Source organism: Lissotriton vulgaris, chromosome 9, assembly GCF_964263255.1.
Source record: "Lissotriton vulgaris chromosome 9, aLisVul1.2, whole genome shotgun sequence".
NCBI classification, from domain to species: Eukaryota; Metazoa; Chordata; class Amphibia; order Caudata; family Salamandridae; genus Lissotriton; species Lissotriton vulgaris.
The window spans coordinates 264,080,449-264,106,756 of record NC_141697.1 but is presented as its reverse complement, the minus strand read 5'-3'; the positions used below and the strand labels follow the sequence as shown (position 1 = coordinate 264,106,756).

The 26,308-nt window shown below is 46.4% G+C and overlaps 1 protein-coding gene across 5 annotated transcripts in view; it reads right to left on the bottom strand.

The window, feature by feature from the left end:
- TTLL5 (tubulin tyrosine ligase like 5) overlaps positions 1-26,308 on the bottom strand; it is a 1,386,223-nt gene that overhangs the window by 1,110,190 nt on the left and 249,725 nt on the right. For all 5 annotated transcript variants that reach the window (XM_086937525.1, XM_086937527.1, XM_086937530.1 and 2 more), the window contains 3 exons: positions 24,097-24,198; positions 17,053-17,144; positions 6,056-6,163 (listed from right to left, as the gene is read on the bottom strand). In XM_086937525.1, the coding sequence (XP_086793651.1) occupies positions 6,056-6,163; positions 17,053-17,144; positions 24,097-24,198 (302 nt within the window). The remainder of the gene's footprint in view (positions 1-6,055; positions 6,164-17,052; positions 17,145-24,096; positions 24,199-26,308) is intronic.

Below are 26,308 nucleotides of genomic sequence, written 5' to 3'. Positions count from 1 at the left end.
GTGTAAAGGACCCACTAATATGGTGGAAAAAGAAGTTTTTGTCCACTGATGCCCTCACACACCCAGAGTGGTGTCATGCTTCATCACCGGGCAGGTGCTCCTCGTCGGGCCGGTGCTGCAATGACCCATGGGTCCCCCGAAGGATCACTTTGTCGGAGATCTTTTCAAGAACTGCCGGATGGTGCATGCGGGTTTGCGGGGTGTGGGTCCTCTTTGGAGGGTGATAAAGGTGCGTGCAACATAGTGAAGACTAAGGGTTGTCATGCAGCAAATGTATAAAAAGATATACCCTTGGCAGATAGTGAATTCATAAATAAAATATAACCCCAAAGGCACTTTTTTTGCAATGTCTGTTTCTAAGTTGTCTGAGTTCTGCAGGTTGCAACATGACATAGCTCAAGAGATGGTCATTTGCTAATGGAAGAGAGTAGCATCTTGATAGGTCCTCAAGTACTAACTTTCTGAGGAAGATCTTTTAAAAAATATAGAACGGTCAGCAGCCCCAAGTTTAGTCAAGCTGCCCTCACCCCATGTGCCTTTTGAACTTCTTGTCCCAAGGCATCCCCTGAAGGGGACGCATTTCAGTGAAGAATCAAACGAGTAAATTCTACCCATGATCCTTAGTAAGGCCTAACAAGCTACTTTCAGCTACAGTCCTCAAGAGAGAATAAGCAATACAAATCTTATATTAGACAACGGGGCTCCTCCCATTGCAAAATGGAGCAGCAGCTGTTTGCATCAAGAGTGCTATATTAACAGGTCACCAGTACTCCAAATGGAGGCTTTACTGGGCATGCAGGCAAATAAAGTACTCATTGGGGGAAGCAGGGATACGTGATCAGTACTTCCTGTCCCGGAGTAAATTTCTTGTGATATCACTCCAACAGTTTTCCCGGAGTGAAGCCAAAGCGCCACTAGGCCATAATGAAGACAGGGGAAAGACGAAAATAAAGGGTTAGGGTTTACAACAGAAGCCAGTATAGAAAAGGTGGTGATAGAAGAGAGACTGCTCTATGAACAGAAGGAAGTGTTAACACAAAGGCATTTTTAAAACTTAAATCTGCTGAACCTGCAGCAAGATCAAAAAGAAAAGTCACTGTGTTGACCTCCTATACAACGGGACTCTTACAAGTATGGAGAGGAGATCAGGGTAGTGAGTAATGCACATTACAGTACAGTTGTATCAAAGTTTCAGAAGGCCGAGGCGTGTAAACTAATTACCATATTTGATGACATCACAGGAAGTGATGTCAAACAAACTTGAACATCAGTGGTACCACAGGAAGGAATATCGATAAAATGACAAACAAGGCAGCAACTTTACTAAAGTAGGCACAAAAGACTTACAAAAGTAGAGGCACAGCATTTGCGATATGTCCAAAATTACTTCCCACATTAATTGAAGCAGTTTTGAGAGGGCTTCTATTGTGGTGGAATTGCTCCCTAAAGTCATTAAAGCTCTCAGGATCTGCTCTTCACACAGCAGAGCTTCAAAAAGACTGCATTTAGAGTTCGAGTTCTAGCCCTTCTTAACATGTACGACTTTTAGCATGGTGAGAGTGAGAGCTCAGCACGACCGTCAAATGTGAGTCTCACTCACTATGAGACATGAGATCTCTGAATCCACTTGGAGTCAGGAGAGCACATGCTGCTGGGAAGCCATTCTAAATTGCACTATTACAAATAGGGATGGGCGAGTTACAGAAATGTTGAGCCAATAGAATTATGCAGCAAGGTTGTTTACATAATGCAGCAAGAACATGCAATTTGCGCGGCACATTTTGTGCTAGCATTACTTCATTATTTTGCCTTATTTACAAATGTTAACACTGTCTGGCCACATCATTAGTATCAGCTTAACACCCACATACAGCACCAGTCAACTAAAAGGTGACCAGTCAATCTTTGTGACTGGCCTTCCACAGCACGGCAACAAGTATCTCCAATTTTAGTAACCTTTGATCCAGTTTACCTAGAAACAATCTTTTGTTAGAAATCTACAAATTATTCACCAGATGATAGGTTATGTGGCAAAATGCAAAATTAAGTAGAAATCGACGAAGCATTGCATATTTCCAGTGGCCGTGCATAAAGGGTACAGATGACAACTGACCTGCCTCATTAGTAAATACACTAATGGCATTGTTATCTGGGCAGGAATGTTTGTTTAGGTTCAAGTTTAAAAACTATTAGTTTCAATAATTACCTCTCAATGCACTGACATAATCAAATATACTAGTAGGGTGAACGTTTCTACACGTTGAAGAAATACACTTTTTTGAATTTTGAAGCAACATCGATGTTTGTTACATGATTTACAAGTTAACTATTATCACATCTCACTGTTACTTTGTTGCCTCGACTGCCTCAAATTACTAAACCTGAGCAATGGCAGACTCGGCTACTGCCCGTACAGGAATGAGCAGGGCATTCTGGGTAACTGCACCCTCTAGTGACCGAAATGGCAACTATGTTCGTCTCCACATACATTTTTAGGTCGAGCCTGGGCAGCGCATGAGCTGCTGCGAGGCAAGCAATAGTGGAGTATGGCTTTGAAGCCCCGCCCACTCTCCGCCCATATTTTTAATTGGCTTGTGTCATTGACCTTCGTAAACACTGGCTTCTGAGTCATTATTAGGCTTGTTAGTCCCTCCTTGGTACCGTCTTGCCTGCATTTGTTACCTTCCAAAACGACTGGACCTTTACTGGTGTTGTTACATGGTCTGCTTTATAAGCCGGTGAGCACTATTTCATTTAATGCTCTTCCCCTATTCCACCCACAACCTCGCAGCACGCCGCCTGCTTTTATTTTAATTTTTACTAATGGCGGTCCGTTTTAACTACAGCAGACGCGCTTATTTATTTATTTTAGTAGCGCCGTCTGCATGTAGCTGCCGCACTTATTTATTTATTACATTTATTTATTAGTGCCCATGCAGTTCTTTCACATTTATTGAGGCCGCGCGTCTGAAGAAAGGTAGATGGCTGACATTAAAGTGAAAGCGCAGCACGGGCGCTTTTACAAAAAAAACCCCATCTCTTTGTCAACTTGACATACAGATGTTTATTTTGTTAAAGCCTTCATGCCGCGGTTTCACTTTAATGTTGGACACGACCCTCTATTTAGACGCGGCTTGTCTAAAGAAAGGTGCACGGCCTTCATGAATGTGAAAGCACCGCATGGGAGCTAGTAAAAGAACAAATATTTGCACGGCAATAGGTCTCGCATTTGCAAGTGTTTAAGCTATTGCATTGGCAAGAGAGGGACCCCCAGAACTCAGGCAGTGATATTGTGACCAAAGTACATGAGACTGACATCAAGGGGCAAAAAGAAATTCTCCAGAACTTTTGGTAGAGATTGTGATCAACAGGAAAACGACCTTGACCAAGGGACTCATATTTAGGGGCAAGGCACTGACATCAAGAGCCACAACCATGAAGCTAAGACCAAGGGTCAAGGTAAAGACAGCCAGAGCATAGAGCCACAAGACATAAAGCCGCAACTTGGGGCGGTGAGACCGTGATAAAGGAGTAGAGAGACTGTGAAAAAGGAACAGGAAACAGATACCTAAAACTTGCAGCAATGAGACTGCAACTAGGGGACGGGAAACAAGCACCTATAACCTGCATTATTGAGATCGCGACCAAGGGACTAGAAAAAAACACGTATGACCTGCTGTAGAGAGGCTGTGACTAAGGGGCAAGAAAAAAAACACCAATAACCTGCAGCAGTGACACTGTAACCAAGGGACAAAAACAAACATCAATAGCCTGCAGTAGAGAGACTTTGAATAAGGGACAGGAAACAAACACATATAACCTGCAGCAGTGACGCTGCGACCAAGGGACAAGAAACAAATTCCTATAACCTGCTATAGTGAGACTGTGACCAAGGGACAAGAAACAAACACCTATAAACTGCAGTAGAGAGGCTGTGACCAAGGGACAGGAAACACACACCTATAACCTGCAGCAGAGAGACTGCGACCAAGGGACAGGAAACCAACATCTATAACTTGCAGTAGAGAGACTGCGACCAAGGGACAAGATCAAATTCCTATAACCTGCTATAGTGAGACTGTGACCAAGGGACAAGAAACAAACACCTATAACCTGCAGTAGAGAGGCTGTGACCAAGGGACAGGAACCACACACCTATAACCTGCAGCAGAGAGACTGCGGCCAAGGGACAGGAAACAAACATCGATAACTTGCAGTAGAGAGACCACGACCAAGGGACTGAAAACAAGCACCTATAACCTGCAGTGGAACGACTGTGACCAAGAGACAGGAAACAAACACCAGTAACCTGCTTACTGAGACTGCGACCAAGGGACAAGAAACAAACACCTATAACCTGCAGTAGAGAGACTGCAATTAAGGGACAAGAAACAAACACCAATAAACCTGCAGTAGTGAGACTGAAACCAAGGGACAAGAAACAAATTCCTATAACCTGCTGTAGTGAGAATGCGAACAAGGGACAAGAAACAAACACCAATAGCCTGCAGTAGAGAGACCGCAAACAAGGGACGGGAAACAAACACCTATAACCTGCAGTAGTCAGACTAGTTCCAAGGCACAAGAAACAAACACCTATAACCTGCAGCACAGAGACCGCTACCAAGGGACAGGAAACAAACACCTATAACCTGCAGAAGAGAGACAGCTACCAAGGGACAGGAAACAAACACCTATAACCTGCTGCAGTATTGAGACCGCGACCAAGGGACTGGAAACTAACACCCATAACCTGCAACAGTGAGACTGCAACCAGGGGACAGGAAACAAGCACCCATAACATGCAGTGGAGAGACTGCGACCAAGGGACAGGAAACAAACACCTATAACCTGCTGTAGTGGGACTGCGACCAAGGGACAAGAAACAAACACCTATAACCTGCAGTAGTGAGACTGCGACCAAGGGACAAGAAACAAACACCTATAACCTGCAGTAGTGAGACTGCGACCAAGGGACAAGAAACAAACACCTATAACCTGCAGTAGAGAGACTTTGAGCAAGGGACATGAAACTGTGGCCAAGGGATCAGAAAGTAACATCAAGACTCTGGGGGTACCAGGCACACAGCAAGGGACAATAGAATGAGACCAAGATATAAGATACTGAAACCAAGAGGCAAACAATTGATATAGGAAAGGTGGGACTGGGACTGCATTTGAGGTAAACCCCCTCTATGCTCAACTAAGCACAGGAAACAGATTGACAACACTGCTGTGAGCAGCACCTGTGCCATACACCACAGTCGGCACAAGGGGGCCTGTCTCCCATACAATGCACACAGAGGGTGGAGACATGGGGCGTAGCATTCCAAGGGACAGTCCTAAAGAAATATAGAAACGTGATGAAGGTGGCTTATGGTTCTTCCGACAATGGCCTGGGGAAATAAGAGGACACCTGCGGCCTGGGGACAAGAAACAACACCACAGATCCGGAGTCAGACACCAAGGAAAAAGAGACTGACACAAAGGCTTATGAGACTGACACCAAGGAAAAAGAGACTTACACCAAGGGACAAGAGAGGGATACCACGGAAAAAGAGAGGCATGCTACGGAAAAAGAGACGGATACCAAGGAAAAAGACGGATACCAAGGAAAAAGAGACGGATACCAAGGAAAAAGAGACAGACACCAAGGAAAAAGAGACTGACACCAAGGAAAAAGAGACTGACACCAAGGAAAAAGAGACTGACACCAAGGAAAAAGAGACTGACACCATGGACGGGGACAAAAGACTGACACAAACAGAGGACAATAAGTCGACACTGAGGACTTGGGGACACTAAGACCCACAGTTCGTCATGAAGAGGCTAAAAGCAGGTCATGAAAGAGACGTTTGAGAGGAGGACCGAAATGCATAGAAATCAGATAGAGAAAAAGTGCATATCAGACACCCTCTAGCTTGAAAATACTTTCATAAACAGAACCCACTCAATTTCGAGCCATATTCAAAGTTGGCATCGAACGGCAGGGTATTGTGAGCAGCCAAAGACTGTGCTGCAACCATCAATTCTACAACTTTAGTAAGACCCTTACCAAAGCAGATACCACGGTGAGGGATGTAGGTTTTACACGCTGTAGCAATGGCAGGCTCCCCAGCAATAACAGCCTTGATGATCAGATCTTCAACGAGCGCCATCAGAGCTGCAAGAGAGAGAGGGTGTCAGGAGGACATTCATCAGCATGCGAGGACAAGTGTGGCCAGACTGCTTCCTGTGCAAGTGACAGTGTGTGTGCATGTCCGCGGTGGTGGAGCTATGACAACCTGCATGAATGTGTATCAGTGGATCCATGAGAGTATACATGAGTGTGTGTCAGTGGATTTATAGCGGTGTGCGTGCATCAACGGCTCTAGGACAGTGCGCCTGAGTGCATACCCGTAGATCTAAGTCAGTGTGTGTGAGTGATTGGAAGAAGTCTATGACAGTGTGCATGAGTCAGTAGATTTATGGCAGTGTACATCGAGCACATGTCTGCGGATCCATGGCAATGTGCATGGAGCTCATGTCAGTGGATCTATGGAAATGTGCATGAGCGCATGACAGTGGATCTATGGCAACATCCATGGAGCGCATGTCAGTGGATCTATGGAAATGTGCATGAGCGCATGACACTGGATCTATGGCAATATCCATGGAGCGCATGTCAGTGGATCTATAGCAACATCCATGGAGTGCATGACAGTGGATCTATGGCAACGTGCAAGGAGCGCATGACAGTGGATCCATGGCAACATGCATGGAGCGCATGACAGTGAATCTATGGCAAGTTGCATGGAGCGTATGTCAGTGGATCTATTGCAATGTGCACGACCTCGAGCAATATCAGTCATGCAACTCTTGAGGGGCACGCCTGGCGATAAGCCCAATATCGATTAAGCCGGCCACCGTACGTTACTCCTGAGCGCTGGGTTAAAGTGGTTGCAAATGTTTCACCCGCCTCTGTGGGCCTGCGGGAGAGCGGTGGTGTACCGACTTAGAACTGCACCAGAACTTTATCCAGGCACCTATTTACAAGTGAGCAGCCAGTCCCTTTGTATCCATCCAGGCACGATCAAATCACCGCTAACACCAGGCACAGCAGCGTTTTATACGCAGATCTTCATCTATCCATTCAATTTAGTGTGCCCAGGATATACACACAGTATGTACTTTTCTAATTATCCAGGAAAATATCATCTCCAGTGGCTAAATAAAGTTATATATAAACAATATAACAAGGTACAACTGTGCTCACTAGTGGATTTGCTGAATAAGGTGCTTGTTTGCCGAAACACGCATAGAAGAATTAAAACAATTCAGAGGAATTTTTTCAACTTGCAACTATTTAACTCTAGTATCATGAAAAATGCAGGTGAATCATGTCAATCAGGTATTAAATAATTTCATCATTGACAAAGACTTTTGCACTTTATATATTGTCCCCTGATATTTTGAATTGTATTAGTCTCCTGTATGTATGTGATGTTATGATTGAAGATATGAATGACATGTAAGTGCACAGTACTAGGCGGTTCTGCCCACTGGTAATACCTGTATATCAACATATATATTATTTTGATATATTTATAAACAAAATAAAAGAACATCTTCTTTTGAATATACCTTTATCCTCTTTGATTCTTCACATTTTTATTATGCCTAGTCTCAATATAAATGTTGAGTTGCACTGGGTTATTTTACATTGAATGTGCATGAGCGTCAGTGGATCTATGGAAATGTGCATGAAGCGCATGTCCTTGTATCTTTGGCAATGTGCACGGGCGCATGTCAGTGGATTAATGGAAATGCGCATGGAGCATATGTCAGTGGATCTGTGGCAATGTGTACAGGTGCATGTCAGTGGATCTATGGCAATGTGCATGGGTGCATGTCAGTGGATCTATGGCTACGTGCCCGGGCCCATGTCAGTGGATCCATGGAAATGCGCATGGAGCGCATGTAAGAGGATCTATGGTAATGTGCATGAAACACGTCAGTGGATCTATGGCAATGTGCATGGGTGCGTGTCAGTGGATCTATGGCTATGTGCACGGGCGCATGTCAGTGGATCTATGGAAATGCGCATGGAGCGCATGTCAGTGGATCTATGGGATTGTGCATAGAAAGCTTGTCAGTGGATCTATGGCAAACTGCATGAAGCACATGTCGGTGGATCTATGGCAATCTGCATGAAGCACATGTCAGTGGATCTATGGGAATGTGCATGAGCAGGTCAGTGGATCTATGGCAGTGTGCGCATCATTGGATCTACTGCAGTATGCATGAACATGTCCGCCCATCTATGACAACATGCATGGGTGTGTATCAGTGGAACCATGAGAGTGTATGTGAGGGCGTTAGTGTATTTATAACAGTGTGTGTGCATCAACAAATCGAGGACAGTGCACGTGGAGCTATTGCAATGTACAAGAGAGCATTTCCGTGGATATAAGATGTGTCAATAAGTGGTAAGAAGATGCCTATGACCGTGTGCAGGAGCACATGTCGGTAGATTCATGGCAGTGTGCAAGAGCGCATGTCAGTGAATCTATGACAGTGTGCAAGAGGTGCATCGCAGTAGATCTATAGCAATGTGCATGGAGCGCATGACATTGGATCTATGGCAACGTGTATAAGTGTGTCAGTGGATCTATGGCAATGAGAATGTGCGTGTCAGTGAATCGACGCCAGTGTCCATGAGGAGCATCGCAGTGGATCTTTGGCAATGTGCATGGAGCACATGTCAATGGATCCATGGCAATGTGCATGAAGCACATGTCAGTGGATCTATGGCAATGTGCATGAGTGTGTCAGTGAATCGACGCCAGTCTGCATGAAGAGCATCGCAGTGGATCTATGGCAACGTGCATGGAGCACATGTCAGTGGATCTATTGCAATGTGCATGGGGCGCATGTCAGTGGATCTATGGAAATGCGCATGGAGTGCATGTCAATGGATCTATGGCAATGTGCATGAAGCACATGTCAGTGGATCTATGGCAATGTGCATGAGCGGGTCAGTGGATCTATGGCAATGTGCATGAGCGGGTCAGTGGATCTATGGCAATGTGCATGAGCGGGTCAGTGGATCTATGGCAATGAGCATGAGCGTGTCAGTGAATCTATGCCAGTGTGCATGAGGAGCATCGCAGTGGATCTATAGCAATGTGCATGGAGCACATGTCAGTGGATCTATTGCAATGTGCACGGGGCGCAAGTCAGTGGATCTATGGAAATGTGTATGGAGTGCATGTCAATGGATCCCATGGCAATGTGCTTGAAGCACATGTCAGTGGATCTACGGCAATGTGCATGGAGCACATGTCAGTGGATCAATGACAGTGTGCAAGAGGTGCATCGCAGTGGATCTATGGCAATGTGCATGGAGCACAAGTCAATGGATCCATGGCAATGTGCTTGAAGCACATGTCAGTGGATCTATGGGAATGTGCATGAGCAGGTCATTGGATCTATGGCAGTGTGCGCATCAGTGGATCTAAGGCAGTATGCAGGAACATGTCAGCCCATCTTTGACAACGTGCTTGGGTGTGTATCAGTGGAACCATGAGGCGTTAGTGGATTTATAACAGTGTGTGTGCATCATCAAATCTAGGACAGTGCACATGGAGCTGTGGCAATGTACATGAGAGCGGTTCCGTGGATCTAAGATAGTGTCAATAAGTGGTAAGAAGATGCCTATGACAGTGTGCATGAGCACTTGTCAGTAGATTAATTACAGTGTACAAGAGTGCATGTCAGTGAATCTATGACAGTGTGCAAGAGGTGCATCGCAGTGGATCTATGGCAATGTGCATGGAGCGCATGACAGTGGATCTATGGCAACGAGCATGGAACATGTCAGTGGATTTATAGCAATCTGCATGAAGCACATGTCAGTGGATCTATGGCAATGTGCATGAGCATATCAGTGGATCTATGGCAATGTGCATGGGGCGCATGCCAGTAGATCTATAGCAATGTGCATGATTATGTTGGTGGATTTATGACATTGTGCGCATGAGTGCATCAGTGGATCTATGGCAGGGTTCATGAGCGTTCTGGAGGATCTATGACAACATGCAAGAGTGTGTATCAGTGGATCCATGAGAGTGTACATGAGGGCATCAGTGGTTTTATAACAGTGTGGGTGCATTAAAGGATCTAGGACAGTGCGCGTGGAGCTATGGCAATGTACATGACAGCGTTTATGTGGATCTAAGAACGTGTGTATGAGTGCTTAGAGGATGCCTATGACAGTGTGCTTGAGCACAGGTCGGTGGATCTATGGCAGAGTGCATGCAGCACGTCAGTGGATCTATGGCAACGTGCACAAGCGTGTCAGTGGCTCTATGACAGTGTGCATGGAGCGTATGTGTGTCAGTGGATTTATGGCAATGTGCATGGGGCACATATCAGTGGATATAGGGCAATGTGCATGGGGCACATGTGAGTGGATCTATGGCAATGTGCACAAGCGTGTCAGTGGCTCTATGACAGTGTGCATGAGCAGGTCAATGGATGTATGACAGTGTGAGTGATTCAATGTCGGTGGATCTAGGACAGTTTGCTCAAGCGAGTCAGTGGATCTATGACAGCGTGTGTGCCTGACCGCATTGGTCGGTGTACAGCAGTGTGCTTCTTTGTGCCAGTGGAGCTGGTCTATGACAGTGTACATAAGTGTGTGTCAGTGGATCTATGGCAGTGTGCATGTGGTGTGCCCGTGATCTATGAGTGTGTATAAGTGCATGACATTGGATCTATGAGCACATCAGTGTATCTATGACAGTGTGCATGAGCAGGTCAGTGGATGTATGACCGTGTGAGTGAATGCATGGCAGTGGATCTAGGACAGTGTAAACATGTGGGCTCAGGTGATTTAGAACATTGTGCACGAGAGCATGTCAGAAGATTAATTGTAGGCTGAATGCGCATGTCAGTGGATCCATGACAGTGTGTCTGCATGACTACATGTCAGCAGATCTATGACAGTATGTGAGTGAGTGGATCCAGGACAGTGTACATGAGTGTGTGCTAGAGCAGCTGATCTACGACAGCGTGCATGAGTGCTTATCTGTGGATCTATGGCAGCGTGCACAAGCGCATGCTAGTGGATCTATGACTGTGCATGAGCGAAGTGGGTGGATCAACTGCTGGGTGCATCACGAAGTGTCGGAGGATCTGTGACAGTGCAGGAGCACATCTGTGAATCTATGACAGTGCGTTCATGAGTGAATGAGCTTGTGTCAGTGTTTGCTTGGCTAGGTCTTCATCTGTCACAGTTTTGCGCGTGTCGCAGGGGGTTCTACTTCTTTCATGAAGGAGAACACGGTAATTAACAAACGAGTTTTGCTCCTTGGCTAAACGGGATAGTAAGGCAAATCATGTCATAGGACTAATGGTACGGCGGCGCCCCCTACTGTACATACACAGCAAAGCAATGGAACTTTCGCCCTCACACAGTATTGCAACGAGAGCAGCAGGATAGAGGCACTTCTTACTGTGTCTAATTTACAGAAGGGAGCGACTACAGATTTCTGCTGACATCAAAAGAAAAAAAGAATTGCACCATAGACCAAAAGGCATGCACGGCCGAAAATACCGCCTTTACTCTTACGGCCGAAAATACCGCATTTACTACTAGTCAGGAATTCCATAAAAGGACTCCTGGTAGGTGTAATAGATTTAGTACTGCAGATTGCTCTGCTACGAGTGCTGAGAATGAACTATGTGGTAGTAAATCCCAAGCAAGGGGAGCCAAGCGGTTAACAGAAGGCGAGATTTGCCTTGAAAGTTTGTGATCGACCCCGGAAATGGTCAAAAGGTCATTTACATCAGCCCAGGGCGCGAGTAACAACTCAATCCCAGAATGGGCAGTGGAAAGAATCACACCACCATTTGGGGGGATTATAAGGGGGCCTTACTCTATACAGAAAAACAAAATTGCCATGAAGAAAAAAGAGAAAAAATGATTTTGCACAGCAGGTGCCATTTCCCGTGTGGAAATATAGGCTGGGCACAAGGTGAATAAGAACCCGCAGGACATGACATGTTACATGAGGTTCCCAGCATTAAGGCTGGAAAATTGCTCCTGGCACAGCTACTTTCCAAGACTACATCGGGGAATCCTTATGAATGTAAACACATGTAAAACGTAAAGGCAGATGTAAAACTCTGCGCCCATACTTTCTGTTCGAAATCATATGTCTGTCTAGTTGAGGCTTTCTTACATCAGGAATAATCTCAAAAAAAGTCACCTGAAAGTTCAGAGGCCTCAATACAAGACTTTTAGGAACTAGAACCAGAGATTGACAGTGCGTTTCAGAGGTGTCTGAAACCAGCTCAGGAGACTATGCAAACTGGAAACTGCATGGACTGACCGAGAGCTAACAGCTGAAGCTCTGTGCGTCCAGCATGTCCGGCGAAAGGCTGGGCATCCATCATCACTGGGGCCACGCCCTCTTTGATCGTGACCATTCAGAACTTTCCTGCTTGCTAATCTTGAAGCTTGCAGGCCACTCACCGCTCAACACTAGTAGCTTGGACACTTGTTTTCTGCGTACATGGAGCTTGGGTTCTCAGAGAAACCATTGGAGCTTGAAAATCTCCAGTACTTGCCATCTGAACTCCTTTTACTGCCATTCTGTAGGAGCTTCCAACCCCCTTGCATATGTTATGTGGAGAGGTCAGTATGGTCCTAAAAGGGACTCTTCCAAACGGCTTCTCTTCCTTGCACTGAAGTCCGTATGGCACAATTAAAACTTGTATGGCGAAAATGTCGAAAGAAAGATTGTAAATTTCAGGAAGACATGAGCTGTATAATCTCGTGAACACAGGATGCTGGTGGAAAAGTCTCCAAAGAGGACTCATCCAACCTAACCGGAAGAATGATAAAAATGCACACACTTACAGGATTTGTAAAGTCCAAAGAGGACTCACCCACCATAACCGGGAGAGTGATAAAAATGCACACACCTACAGGATTGTAAAGTCCTAAGAGGAGACACCCACCCTAACAGGGAGAGTGATAAAAATGCACACACCTACAGGATTTGGAAGTCCAAAGAGGACTCACCCACCCTAACAGGGAGAGAGATAAAAATGCACACACCTACGGGTTGTAAAGTCCAGAGAGGACTCACCCCCCTAACCGGGAGAGCGCAAAAAATGCACAGAGCTACGGGTTTGTAAAATCCAAAGAGGACTCACCCACCCTGACCGGGAGAGTGCTAAAAATGCACACACCTACAGGATTGTAAAGTGCAAAGAGGACTCACCCACCCTAACAGGGAGAGTGATAAAAATGCACACACTTACAGGATTGTAAAGTCCAAAGAGGACTCACCCGCCCTAACCAGGAGAGTGATAAAAATGCACAGAGCTACTGGATTGTAAGGAGACTTAAACTCACCCCTGGAAGACATTTGCTCCACCATGGGATCTTCATTGATAATCATAACAGAGTTTACAGCCCCCTCCCCACCCACATACGAGTTGGACACATTCAAACTCACAGGATAGGAGTCAGTCTCCATTGGGTGACGGAGTAATTCAGGTTCTGCGATTAAAATACTTTTGACCTGATTCACAAAGGTAAACTTACACTTTTGACTAAGTTTATGATTTTTGGGAATCACAAACTACCAGTTAATAGGAAGTTTACGTCTGCAGAGACTCCACAGTCGGGGCGAAGAACTTCGCACATAAAGATGGGCCTGACCTATTTTTTTATGTGCGGAGTTCTCCGCCCGACTGCGGACTCTCCGCAGATATAAATTTACTATTAACTTGTAGTCTGTGAATACAAAAAAGTAAACTTACACAAAGGTGTAGGTTTGCCTTTGTGAATCAGGACCTCTCGAACAGTTTTTTCCTTGATGGATATAGACATTTCCTCATTCCTGCTACAGCCAGTTTGGCTGGAAGACCGAAAGGAGGGTTATTAACTTTGTTTAAGTTAGAGCTAAAAGGAGAACTGTCACAGCTTGATTCAGGTTGTGAAAATTGTTTAATTATTGAAATGAATTCCCCCGATTCATCCAATATTTTATTTATACATTTTTACCATGCTAAAGCTACAGAGAGCACCAGACATAATCTGGACCAGATAGATAATTTTTTGTCAGTCTATAGAACAAAAGTAAATTGCTTTGAGATAATTCTACTTGGAGATTTTAATATTCATCCGTGTGATTACCCCTGTGTCAACTTAGTAGATGATGGCCCACCCGGCTCCACAGTTTCACATTTTGAACATTCAAAAAGGGGGGAGGCTCTTGAAGAATTTTTGGCTGTGTGGAACCTATATGAATCAGGATGCAGGGAGGGTGATTTAATTGTCCCAACTTTCAAAGGCATAGGTGATGGAACAATTATTGATTTTATCTTCATGTCCTGTAAAATTTTAGGTAAAGTGTTAAGATATAGAACTGAGGTTTCGTTTTTTAGCGACCATAACCCAGTCCTGAGGGAGGTTCTGTCTAGGGGTTTGTTACCTTTTAAAACAGTACTTCATAAGGGAGGTCAGCGAGTGATTCCGATAGATCAAGGACGTAGATTAAAATGGGAGAATATAGAACCAGAGGCCATCTTACAGAATGTTTTGAATAGGGTAGAGGATGATGTAGCTACGTGTTTAGACCCACAGGCTGCTAGCGAGCAAGTAGTTAGTGAATTTGACAGTATTTGTAAACAGGTCAACCAAACTCTAACGGTGGTAAAGGGACCCCTTAAAAACTCAGGGAAAGATGGTTTGATCACTCTTGTTCAAAGGCACACGCTGATTTGTTAAAAGTCCTGAAGTCTAACAGAAAAGATTGCGTACTAATAGCCAAGCTGAGAGCAAACTACAAAAAGGTTATACAGACCAGGAAGAACGCTGTGAAAGATAATGCTTGGTCACAGCTACTTGATCCAGAGGTGTTAAAAAATAGTAGCCAATTCTGGAAAGTGGTAAATCACCCCTTATTCTCACCAGTAGAGAACTGCCCTCTTGAGTCTAATATTGCTGATGAGGCTTGGATTATGCATTTTAGTAACATATACTCTAGTACCGCTCCTCAAGAGTCATTAAATAGGACAGTTGAGAGAGACAAGGGTATTTGTATTTCTTTCGAAGTCTCAGATGTGGAAAGGGCAATAGATCAGACCTTGAGAAATAAGGCTCCTGGCCCTGACGGGGTTCCCGCTGATATTTTTAAATGTGCTCCAAAATTATGGTCGGAGATACTGTGTAAGGTCTTTAATAAACTAAATCATAATAACATCCCAGCATCCTGGAAGAGTCCATTATTGTCCCAGTTTTCAAGAAGGGTGATCGGTCAGATCCAGCCTGTTATCGACCAATCTCCCTAATAGATTCGTCAGTTAAAATTCTGGGACAGGTCATCCTTTTTAAATTACAGGATTGGCTTGAAGAGAAAGGGATTCTGTCAAATGTTCAATACGGTTTCAGATCCAAAAGAAGCACTGTGGATCAGTGTCTTAACTTACAATTGTTAGTGGACAAATATACCGTTGCTAAGGGTGGGATACTATACCTGGGGTTTATGGACCTTTCGTCGGCTTTCGACTTTGTGAACCGATCAAAATTATGGAAGATTTTAATTGGATTGGGTCTTGAACAAGTCCTGGTAAATTTCTTGGCAGACTTACACACTGGCCTGCGAGCCTCTGTCAGAGTAAACTCAGCGGGACGCTGTTCCAGCCATTTCCACCCAGAAAGGGGGGTTAGACAGGGGTGCATTATGGCCCCTCTCTTGTTTACAGTTTATATAAACGCTCTTGAGCCTGTACTCAGGGGGGCTATGGCAGACATACCGCATGTAGGGGACCTGGGTATACCGGTTCTCATGTATGCGGATGACGCTGTGCTTCTGTCACGAACCGGGGTGGGGCTTCAACGATTGCTGGACTCATTCGGTTGTTTTATGAATTCCTTAGACCTTAAAATAAATGTAAAAAAATCACAAATAATGATAGCTGGGAGAGGTTCTCGAAAGAAAAATATAAAAACTTTTTTCTGTTGTAATGAGGAACTGAGCAGAGTCCCCACCTTTCCGTATTTGGGTATTATCTTCGAGGAGAGGGGGAAATGGGGCCCACAGATTAAAGCAAGAAATATTGCTTTTGCTAGAACCTCTATGGCAGTCATGTCCTTTAGCAAAAAACTTGGGGCTAGTTCCATATCAGCTCTGTTAAACATCTACAAAGCAAAGTGTTTGGCAGTTGCCACGTATGGCTGCTCACTATGGGGATACAGTACTACGGACTGCTTGCAAACCACCAAAAATAAATTTATGAGATCAATCTTGTCGGTGCCGCAGTCAACCCCTTCATTTTCAGTGCATTCAGAGTTAGGTGTTGGTTTTATCACAGATATGTTGAAGGTAGCCCCATTAATAACTTGGAAGGAAGTTTCTTGTGCCTATTCTTAGGGAGGCAGGCTTCATTCAAGTGAGGCCCGCACTCCTATACCTGCAACTACTAGACAGCCTGTGGGTTATTTCTCATGTCGCTAGTTTTTTGGTAGGGGCAGCGAGGGAGAGAAATAAGATAATGAAACTTCGTGCTTAAATGTACTCCTATAAAAATGCACTTTTTGTATATATTGTCTTTTTAAATAAGTGACCTATCATAACAGTTACCACACTGTGAACTGATCGTTTTTAATGCTTTTGAATTTTTAAAGTTTTTTTAAATTTGGCTGGACTTTTTAATATATTTAAAATGTGTGAGTGTAATTGATTGTATTTTGTTCATCATTGTCTTTTTATGATATTGAATTATCGAATAAAGTATTTTGACACTTTGAAAGTGGCCTCTGCAGTCCTGGGTATAAATGCCAGTTAATTGCCACCCATCATTTCTGAAGGTAAGTAACAATTTCTATTTTGGTACACGATTGCAGGACATTCCTAAAATTTTAAAATTCGTCAGGGTTCTAAGAAATCTACATTTTCCACAGGGAAATCTGCATGATAGATTTAGAGTTCTCTAACTGTGAGAGTGTCTTGAACTGTGGCTGTGTGTGTGACGGCGAATGCTCTTCCTTACCTGCAGTATCTTTGCCTTCCTGCTTCAAGTACCTTAGCATAGCACTCATGCTCCACTTATTCCCATAATCCTCTACTTCTGGATCATCACAACTAGAAAAAAATGTCAAAAATCGAAATTTATTTTTTTAGGTAGTGTAGTGTATTGCAAATGCTACTTACCAGTATGCATCTGTTCTTGGCATGTAGGGCTGCTGACATTCATATCTGTGCATAGTCCGCCACCTAGTGTTGGGTCCGGATGATTGCACCTTGTTGTCCTGGAAGAGTCTTCGAAGTATCACGAGATAGGTGGCTCCTCCCCTGGACTACAGTGCGCATGGGCATCGCCTCCATCCCCAGATTGTTTTTAGCCATTGGCAGAGATGGAGTGAAGAAAGTGAGTGATGACCATGCTATGAGCATATGTGTAAATGAATAAATATTGCAGCTGCTACAGGCGCCGGGGAGGAGGGTGGGCGATATGAATGTCAGCAGCCCTACATGCCAAGAACAGATGCATACTGGTAAGTAGCATTTGCAGTTCGAGGCATGTGGGCTGCTGAATTCATATCTGTGCATAGAATACATAGCAGTCCCTCCATTAGCGGCGGCCGCCTGTGCCAGCTGCAGCAGTTTGAAAAAGCGTTTTTAGAACAGCCTGACCAACAGCTGCCTGCTGTTTGGAATGCACGTCTACACAGTAGTGCTTAGTGAAAGTATGTGTGGTAGACCATGTGGCTGCTCTACAGATGTCTTCTAAGGGAATGTTACCTAGGAAGGCCATAGAGGCCCCCAACTTCCTAGTGGAGTGGGCCCTTGGTGGGATAGTGAGAGTGCGCTTAGCTTTAGCATAACAGATCTGAATGCACTTTACTATCCATCTAGCAATCCCCGCTTTGGAGATTGCATTTCCCTTGTGTTGTGTGGCAAAAGCAACAAAGAGTTGTTTGGTTTTGCGGAAATCTTTTGTTCTGTCCACATAGTACATCAAGGCCCTTTTCACATCAAGAGTGTGGAGCATACGCTCCGCCAGCGTCTCTGGGTTTTGGAAAAACACCGGCAATTCAATTGTTTGGTTCATGTGGAACTGTGAGACCACTTTGGGTAAGAATTTAGGGTTAGTGCGGAGCACCACCCTGTTAGCATGTACTTGGAAGAAAGGTTCTTGGATGGTGAGCGCCTGCAGCTCGCTTACCCTCCGTAGCGATGTAATTGCTACTAAGAACGCAACCTTCCAAGTCAAAAACTGGAGTTCACAAGAGTGCAGTGGCTCAAAGGGAGGACCCATCAGCCTTGTAAGAACCACATTGAGGTTCCATTCTGGAGCTGGTGGAGTCCTTGGTGGAATGACCCTTTTGAGTCCTTCCAGAAAAGCCTTGATAGCAGGGACCTTAAAGAGAGACAGGTGCCGCCTATTCTGGAGATATGCTGCCATAGCAGACAGGTGAATGCGGATGGAAGAGTACGCTAGATTACATCGATACAGGTGAAAGAGGTAACATATGATGTTCTGAATGGAAGCATCTAGCGGGTCAATGCTGTGGTCCACACAGTAGATGACAAACCTCTTCCATTTAGCCGCATAACAAGCTCTAGTAGTGGGCTTCCTAGCCTCCCGAATGATGTCCATGCAATCGGGAGGAAGATTGAGGTAGCCAAACTCTAGGACTTCAGGAGCCAGATCGCCAGGTTGAGCTGTTGCGGATCTGGGTGCTGAATGTCGCCATGGCTCTGCGTCAGAAGGCTGGGAGTGAGATGAAGCCTCTGATGCGGTACCACGGAGAGTTCCAGAAACGTGGTGTACCATGGTTGGCGAGCCCACGTTGGAGCAACCAGGATGAGCGTCATCGAGTGTTGCCTGAGCTTGCGTGCCACCAGCGGTATCAGAGGCGCTGGGGGAAAAGCGTACGCAAATCTGCCTGACCAGTTCATCCACATCGCATTGCCCTGTGATTGGGGGTGTGGGAACCTGGCGGCGAAGCTTCGGCATTTTGCGTTCTCCTTTGTGGCGAACAGGTCTATCTCTGGATGACCCCACTTTTGGAAGTACGGTTGGAGTACTGATGGATGTAACTCCCACTCGTGCATCTGATGGCTGTGTCTGCTGAGCAGATCCGCCATTTGATTGTCCTTGCCCGGGAGATGCTCTGCCATGAGGAAGATGTTCCTCTGAATGGCCCACTTCCACATGCTCTGAGCCAGATGAGACAGCTGTGGAGAGTGTGTACCTCCCTGCTTCTGGATGTAGTACATTGCCGTCATGTTGTCCGTCCGGATCAACACGACCTTGTTGCACAGATGTACTTTGAACGCCTTTAAGGCCATGAAGATTGCCATCAGTTCCAACACATTGATGTGCATCTTCCTTTGCTGAAGTGTCCATAGTCCCTGCACAGTGTAGTGAAGTACATGCGCTCCCCATCCCTGGAGAGAGGCGTCCGTCGTCAGGATGATCTGTGGGACAGGCTCTTGGAATGGTCGGCCCTTGCAAAGGTTTTGTGGATTCCACCAATGCAGAGAGTTGTACGCCCGACCGCTCACCAACACTAGGTCTGTCAGTTGCCCATGAGCCTGAGTCCACTGACGTGCAAGGCACTCCTGAAGCGGACGCATATGTAGTCTCGCGTGTGGGACAATGGAGATGCAGGAGGCCATCATGCCTATCAACTGCATGAACACCCTCGCTGGAAGCGAGTGTTGGGGTCTGAATCGTAGGATCAGCGCCTGAATACTGGCGATTCTCACTGAATTTGGCTGCGCAGTGGCTGCCAGAGTGTCGATTGTTGCGCCCAGATACTGTCGCACGTGGGCGGGCTGGAGATGGGACTTTGGGTAGTTCAGAGAGAATCCCAGATCGTGCAGGAGGTGAATGGTGCGCGACACGTGGTCTACGCACTGCTGTTCCGTCTTTGCCTGAATAAGCCAGTCGTCTAGGTATGGAAAGACATGGACGTGCTGGCGACGGAGATGCGCTGCCACAGTCGCTAGGCACTTTGTAAATACTCTCGGTGCCGTGGTGACCCCGAACGGCAGGACTCTGAACTGGTAATGCTGGTCTAAGATCTTGAATCTGAGATACTTTCTGTGGGAAGGATGCAGGGGAATATGAAAATAGGCATCCTTCAGATCCAGCGTTGCTAGGAAGTCCCCCTGTTGAAGCAGGGGAAGCACCTGCTGCAATGTGAGCATATGGAAGTGCTCCGAGTTGATGTACCAGTTCAGGGGCCTGAGGTCCAGGATCGGTCTGAGTGATCCGTCCTTTTTGGGGATCAGAAAATACAGGGAGTAAACCCCGGTTCCCCGTTCCTGCAATGGAACGAGCTCTATTGCCCCTTTTTGCAGCATGACCAGAACTTCTTGCTGCAACAAGGTCAAGTGCTCGTCGGACATAGCACGGCTTCTTGGCGGTATGTCCGGTGGAATGGACGTAAGTTCTAGACAGTACCCGTACTGGATAAGAGACCTCACCCACCTGTCCGTGGTGATGGACCTCCACGCCGGCAGGAACTGCTGGAGTCTCCCCCCGACAGGTGTCGTGTGATCGGGGGGAAGTGACAAGACGTCACTGCTTGTTGGTGGAGGTGGACCTGGATGCATTGTTTCCACGTCCCCTGCCTTTGATATTGTTGCCTCTGTAGCCACCCCTGCCCTTGTTGTTGTTATACGAGGACTGGGTGTTACCCTTGTAGTATTGTGTGGATTGGGATGCCTGTCCCCTCGAGGTGCCTCTTGAATTGGAGCGGCGAAAGGAACCACCCCGAAACTGCTGACTTTGTAAAGCCCCCATAGATTTGGCAGTTTCAGTATCTTTTTTCATCTTTTCTAGGGAGGCATCCACCTCAGGGCCGAACAGATGGTCAGGATTCACAGTTTGACCCAATATTGTGGTTTGTATGTCGGGTTTGAACCCTGAGATTCGGAGCCAGGCATGACGTCTAAGTAACACACTTGTATTGATAGCCCTGGAGGCAGTGTCTGCGACATCTAGGGCACATTTGATGGATGCATTCGTAATGAGTTTACCCTCCTGAATGAGCATCTCCCCCGCCTCCTTATATTGGTCAGGCAAGTGTTGTAGGATGGCCTCTAATGTGTCATAATGGGCCCTATCATAACGTGCAAGCAGGGCTTGAGTGTTAGAGATCCTCCAGATGTTCGCTGCCTGTGCAGCAATGCGTTTGCCTGATGCCTCAAAGATCTTGGACTCTTTGTCCGGGGGAGGAGCGTCACCAGTAGTCTGCGAATTCGCCCTCTTTCGAGCGTTGGAAACCACCAGGGAGTCCAATGGCAAGTGTCCCTTAATATACGTGGGATCCGTGGGCGCCGCTTTATATTTCCTGTCGATGCGAGGATTGACCACCCGCGCCCGGGTGGGCTCCTTGAATACCTCCTGTGCATGCTTCAGCACCCCTTTCAGCATCGGTAGTGTCTTGACTTGTTTTTCGGCTACTGAGAAGGTGTCGACCAAGAAGTCTGCATCCACGGGGTCTGAGTGCAGTTCGACGTCATGGTTCGCTGCAGCTCTCTCTATTAATGCATTGAATGCCGCCGAGTCCTCTGTCGGGGACGTCTTTGCGGCGAAAAGTTGAGTGTCCTGCCCCGACTGCGGGTCGTCTGTGTCGCCTCCTGCTGTCCAGGGCACCTGTTCCTCCTCCGGATCCGAGTACGCAGGATAGTCGTACTCGGCCTCTTCCTCGTCCATATCAGGCACGGGGGAATGGGCCGGCGAGTGTTCCAGGGCTTGTGGAGACAGAGGTTCCATCAGAGCCGAAGAGTCCGTAGAGTACCTTTTGTTCTTGAGTGGAATCCTAAAAGGTTCCAAAGCCGGCTCCGACGTAATCTTTCGTTTGAGGAGCGACAATTTACCGGTGTTGGCGTCGATGAGCACCTCACGACGTTCCTCCACCGCAAGCGGCTGGAGCCGAAGCTTCGACACCACCAAGGCAGCCTTCGGCGTCAATACTTCCTGAGAGTGTCCGCTCTGCTTAGGCGCGAAGGCCTTCGGCGCCGACTTGGGAGGAAGGGTAAAACGAATGGGCATTTGTTCCTTGGCAGGCTTCGGCGTGGGCCTAGGCACTACAGTGTCCTGGCTGGGAACCACAGTGGAATGTTGGATCCTCTTTAAGGATTCTCCCACCTTCTTAGTAAGGGATGCCGAGGGCTGAACTGTCTCGAGCGATTCTTCGTGTCCGAGAGCCCGGTCGGCGGTAGGCCTCTTCTTCGGTGCCGCCGTCCCATGGCCTGGCGCACCGTCGGCGTGACGCTTCTTCGAAGCCGTCTTCGGGTCCGCGACCCCTTTCGGCGCCGACGCAGCCGCGTCGGATGCCTTCACCTTCGGCGCCGACCCCGAGGGCTTCGGGTCGGCCATCTTGGCGCGGCTTTTCTGGTCGGCCATTTTGGCGTGGCTCTTCAAGTCGGCCATTTTGGGTTTCGTGGAAGTTGACGCCTCCAGAACCTTCTTCACCAACGCCACTTTCGGTTTCGGTTTCGCATCCGAGGGTGCGAGACCAGTTGGCTTCACTTTCGGTTTCTTCTTAGAAATGTCCGTGACCGGGCCCGGAGGCGGGGACGTAGGACTTAAAGTTAGATCTTGGGTAAGGCCCGAAGGCGATCCCTCGACCTGGGCCGTATGATGGGGAGTAACCCCAGAGTCTGGTTGGGGATGCTCTTCCTCCGAGCTATCACCCATCGTGGCACAAGCCAGATCGTCGTCCCCTACCTCGTCGGAGGCTTCGTCGCAGGCCTCCTCATCCGCGTCGTAGGTCTCTTCCTCGGACGCGGGGCCAGGGTCCGACCCTAGTACGTCGTCTTCTCCCTCGACCGATTCCTGGAAGATGTCATCGGGTGGGGGTGCCGAAGCCGACAATTGAGCCTGGAGCCGATTAGCTCGGCGAATCTTTAAAGTCTTCTTACTTCTAAATTTCGAACACGCCATGCAGGTGTCTTCACGGTGATCCGGTGACAAGCATGTATTGCACACGGGGTGCACGTCGAGGTGCGAATATTTAGAATGACACAGCGGACACTTCTTGAATGGAGTCCGCTCCATAGCAAAGGGTGTAGTGTAGGCCCGTCCGCGTCGAAAGCACGTGGAAGGGCAGCAAGAGATAGGAGCTGAGAGTCAGTAAGAAACCCGAACGCAACTATACCGACGCCCAGCCTAAAGACCTTTTGGTCTCGAGTAAAAGTAGAACAACTATCGGTTCCGACAGAGGGAACCGAAACACATCCGAACCCAATGGCGGAAAAAAACAATCTGGGGATGGAGGCGATGCCCATGCGCACTGTAGTCCAGGGGAGGAGCCACCTATCTCGTGATACTTCGAAGACTCTTCCAGGACAACAAGGTGCAATCATCCGGACCCAACACTAGGTGGCGGACTATGCACAGATATGAATTCAGCAGCCCACATGCCTCGAACTTCACCTATAACTAACTACTCCTATCGTTTTTTCCAAAATATCATCTTTGAGCGGCTGGACATATAACAAAGCCTCTCGTTCATCAAGCAGCTAAGAGCCACAGGAATCTGCCAGACTAACATGGCAGCTTGACAAAAACACACTGCAACATGGCTACCTGCCAGAGACTGTAGCACATAATAAAAAGGCATCCTGCAGAACATAGCACAGCAGGCTGGAACAGTCAAAGAGTAATAAATCCACCTGACAGAGGGCAGAAAAGTGTTCACTTGTCACCGAGGGGTACTACAACCTGGCACACAACAAAATATTAATGGAAAAATGACATGGTAACATGGGACAAGAGCAGAGCATTCATATTAACTCGGAAGAGTCACACGACAATCTGGCTGGCACCCATGCAGAGAGGAACATGTTGCAATGTCAACCTGGGACTGTCAGAGTACTGCAGAACCATGGAATAATTAAAACGCAGTAGATCAGTGGGGAAAAGAGGATTAAGATGGCGGGGGTTCAACACAGTAGTTTTCCAGTGTCACAGATAAATATGGTTGGAAGGAACGGAGAATAGAAGAGATGTCTAGGACAGGCTCAGACTAATGTTACTGGCAAAGCTGCACAACTATTGTACCCGACATACCTGACGTAATCGCCACTCTTCTTGTTGACACTGTAGTTGGTCAAATGCATGAACTGATTCTTGATGTTTTTCGCAGCTTTATCATATCGGACAGTTGCAAACCTGTGAAAAAAACACGCGTGTTCAATTCGGTGCACATACAGTCATCTCCGAGTCGGCGGGCCCTTTCCCCTTCAAGAGCGAGGGGGCCTGCATTGTTGCCTACTATGAGGCATGCGGGCTGCAGTCGTTTTCCAGGGAGACATGTTAAATCAAGGTACCCAATGATGATCTATGTGCAGCAGACTGGGTCTGTAATGAGACGTATTGGCCCGAAGTGTCTTTCCAATGATAAGTAGGCTTAAGGTGCCTTTACAGAATGCTATATATTCCTGCTGATGTTACTCTACAGTGAGATGTGTGGGAATTCAGTGTCAGTAAAGGGAACCAAGTGGGCCGGTGCTGTTTATTAAGAGTGTACAGGCTTCTACCAGGAAGGCCTGACTGGAGCAATAAAACAGGATACCTTGGGTACTATCCTCACACACATCATCTCACATCCTTGATGTTGGCATCCCCAATTAGAACAATATAGGCACTCTCAGCTGTACACAAAGCTGGAGGCAGACTATCTGTCCTCTAAAAACTGACATGGCTTTTCACCAGCCTGAAGGTAACCATCACCAGCACCTTCAAAGTCGACTTCCACTCACAGACTAACGCCTTTCGTCACCTCTACAGACACACAGGCTTCGATAAGCATACACTGGTGATGCTGCTAGCCATACAACCACTCTGTCCTCATGCATTATAAGACCTCTTTCTCGGAGGCTTTAGCCTCCAGGGTGATCCAACCATAAAAACCATGAAGTAGTCTCTACCTAACTTATCAGAGCTCGTACATTTGTGAAAACGTATTCATGTGTCCTATTGTGTTATGCTCATATATTCCTATGCATTACAGTATTGCAGTTATATATATATATATATATATATATATATATATATATATATATATATATATATATATATATGTCAGGGCACTACTAGTTTGCTTGTTACATAGACACTGGACTATGTTCACACCCTGGACGAGTGCTCTTCCTTTGTTGTGCTGCATGTGAAAGACCGCATCCTACTGACTGAGTGGGAGCTTGGAAGTGTGTGAGCTGAAACGGACTCAAACTACCAGCATGCAGTGAGAGGCACGGACCGGATCCTGCAGTCCGTTTTCTGTGGCCGCACAATACCATCCAATAGGATTAATACACTGGACTTTCAAAAGACCCTCACCAGTGCACCCTGTCACACTTAACTGGCACTGAAGAGGCCATCCAAGCCGAAACGCGTCTGCCAGAGGGACATTGATGGAGACATCCCATTATCAGTAAAATGCCCTGAAGGTGAAAATAAAGCTTACCTGGTGTATCGTCGAGCATGTGTCAGCCCGTTTTGAACGGAAGCGGGATTGGAGGAATATATATATATATATATATATATATATATATATATATATATATATATATATATATATATATATATATATATTCAGCTCACGGTTTCCACCAAACTTTCACAGAGGAAAGAAACCACGCACTCCGGGGGTCGTTTTCGGTTAGTTTATTTTACGTTTGCAACAGACGCGTTTCGGCGCTCCGCCTTCCTCAATGTTACAAACATTGATGGCGGGCGCCATGTTTTTAACAGCGTTCACTCGTGATCAGTGGGCGAAACAAACAAGGGACTACATATCATTACACCATATTGGAAGTTGTTGACAGTGTACGACACATAGTGAGTTGGTATACAATGTAAGGGCTATCCTGCTTCATTAAGCCCCAGTAAGTGCTGGCATAGATTTCAAGCATATTATTGACATTCGTGATTTAAATAAAACAATAGTTGCGCAAAATTCATTTTTGTGTTTCACAGTGTCTCGCCGTGTATCGGCATAGTGATTACATTTTACTGGCAACCCATCAGCCATATTGAAGTGGCATCACGTCACACTATTAAATCACTTTGTCGGTAAATTACAAACCATTGTACCCAAGCACAAGTGACGATTAAAAAACATTTCGCCGTGGAAACCTGCAGGGACTCGAGCTGAATATATATATATATATATATATATCCAAGAATGTATCAATATTTTATATTAAATATGGCTGTTTCTCATTGGTTTGAAACATCCTGTGTCTTTGTGTAGCTGGCTAATTGTCATGGTTTAAGT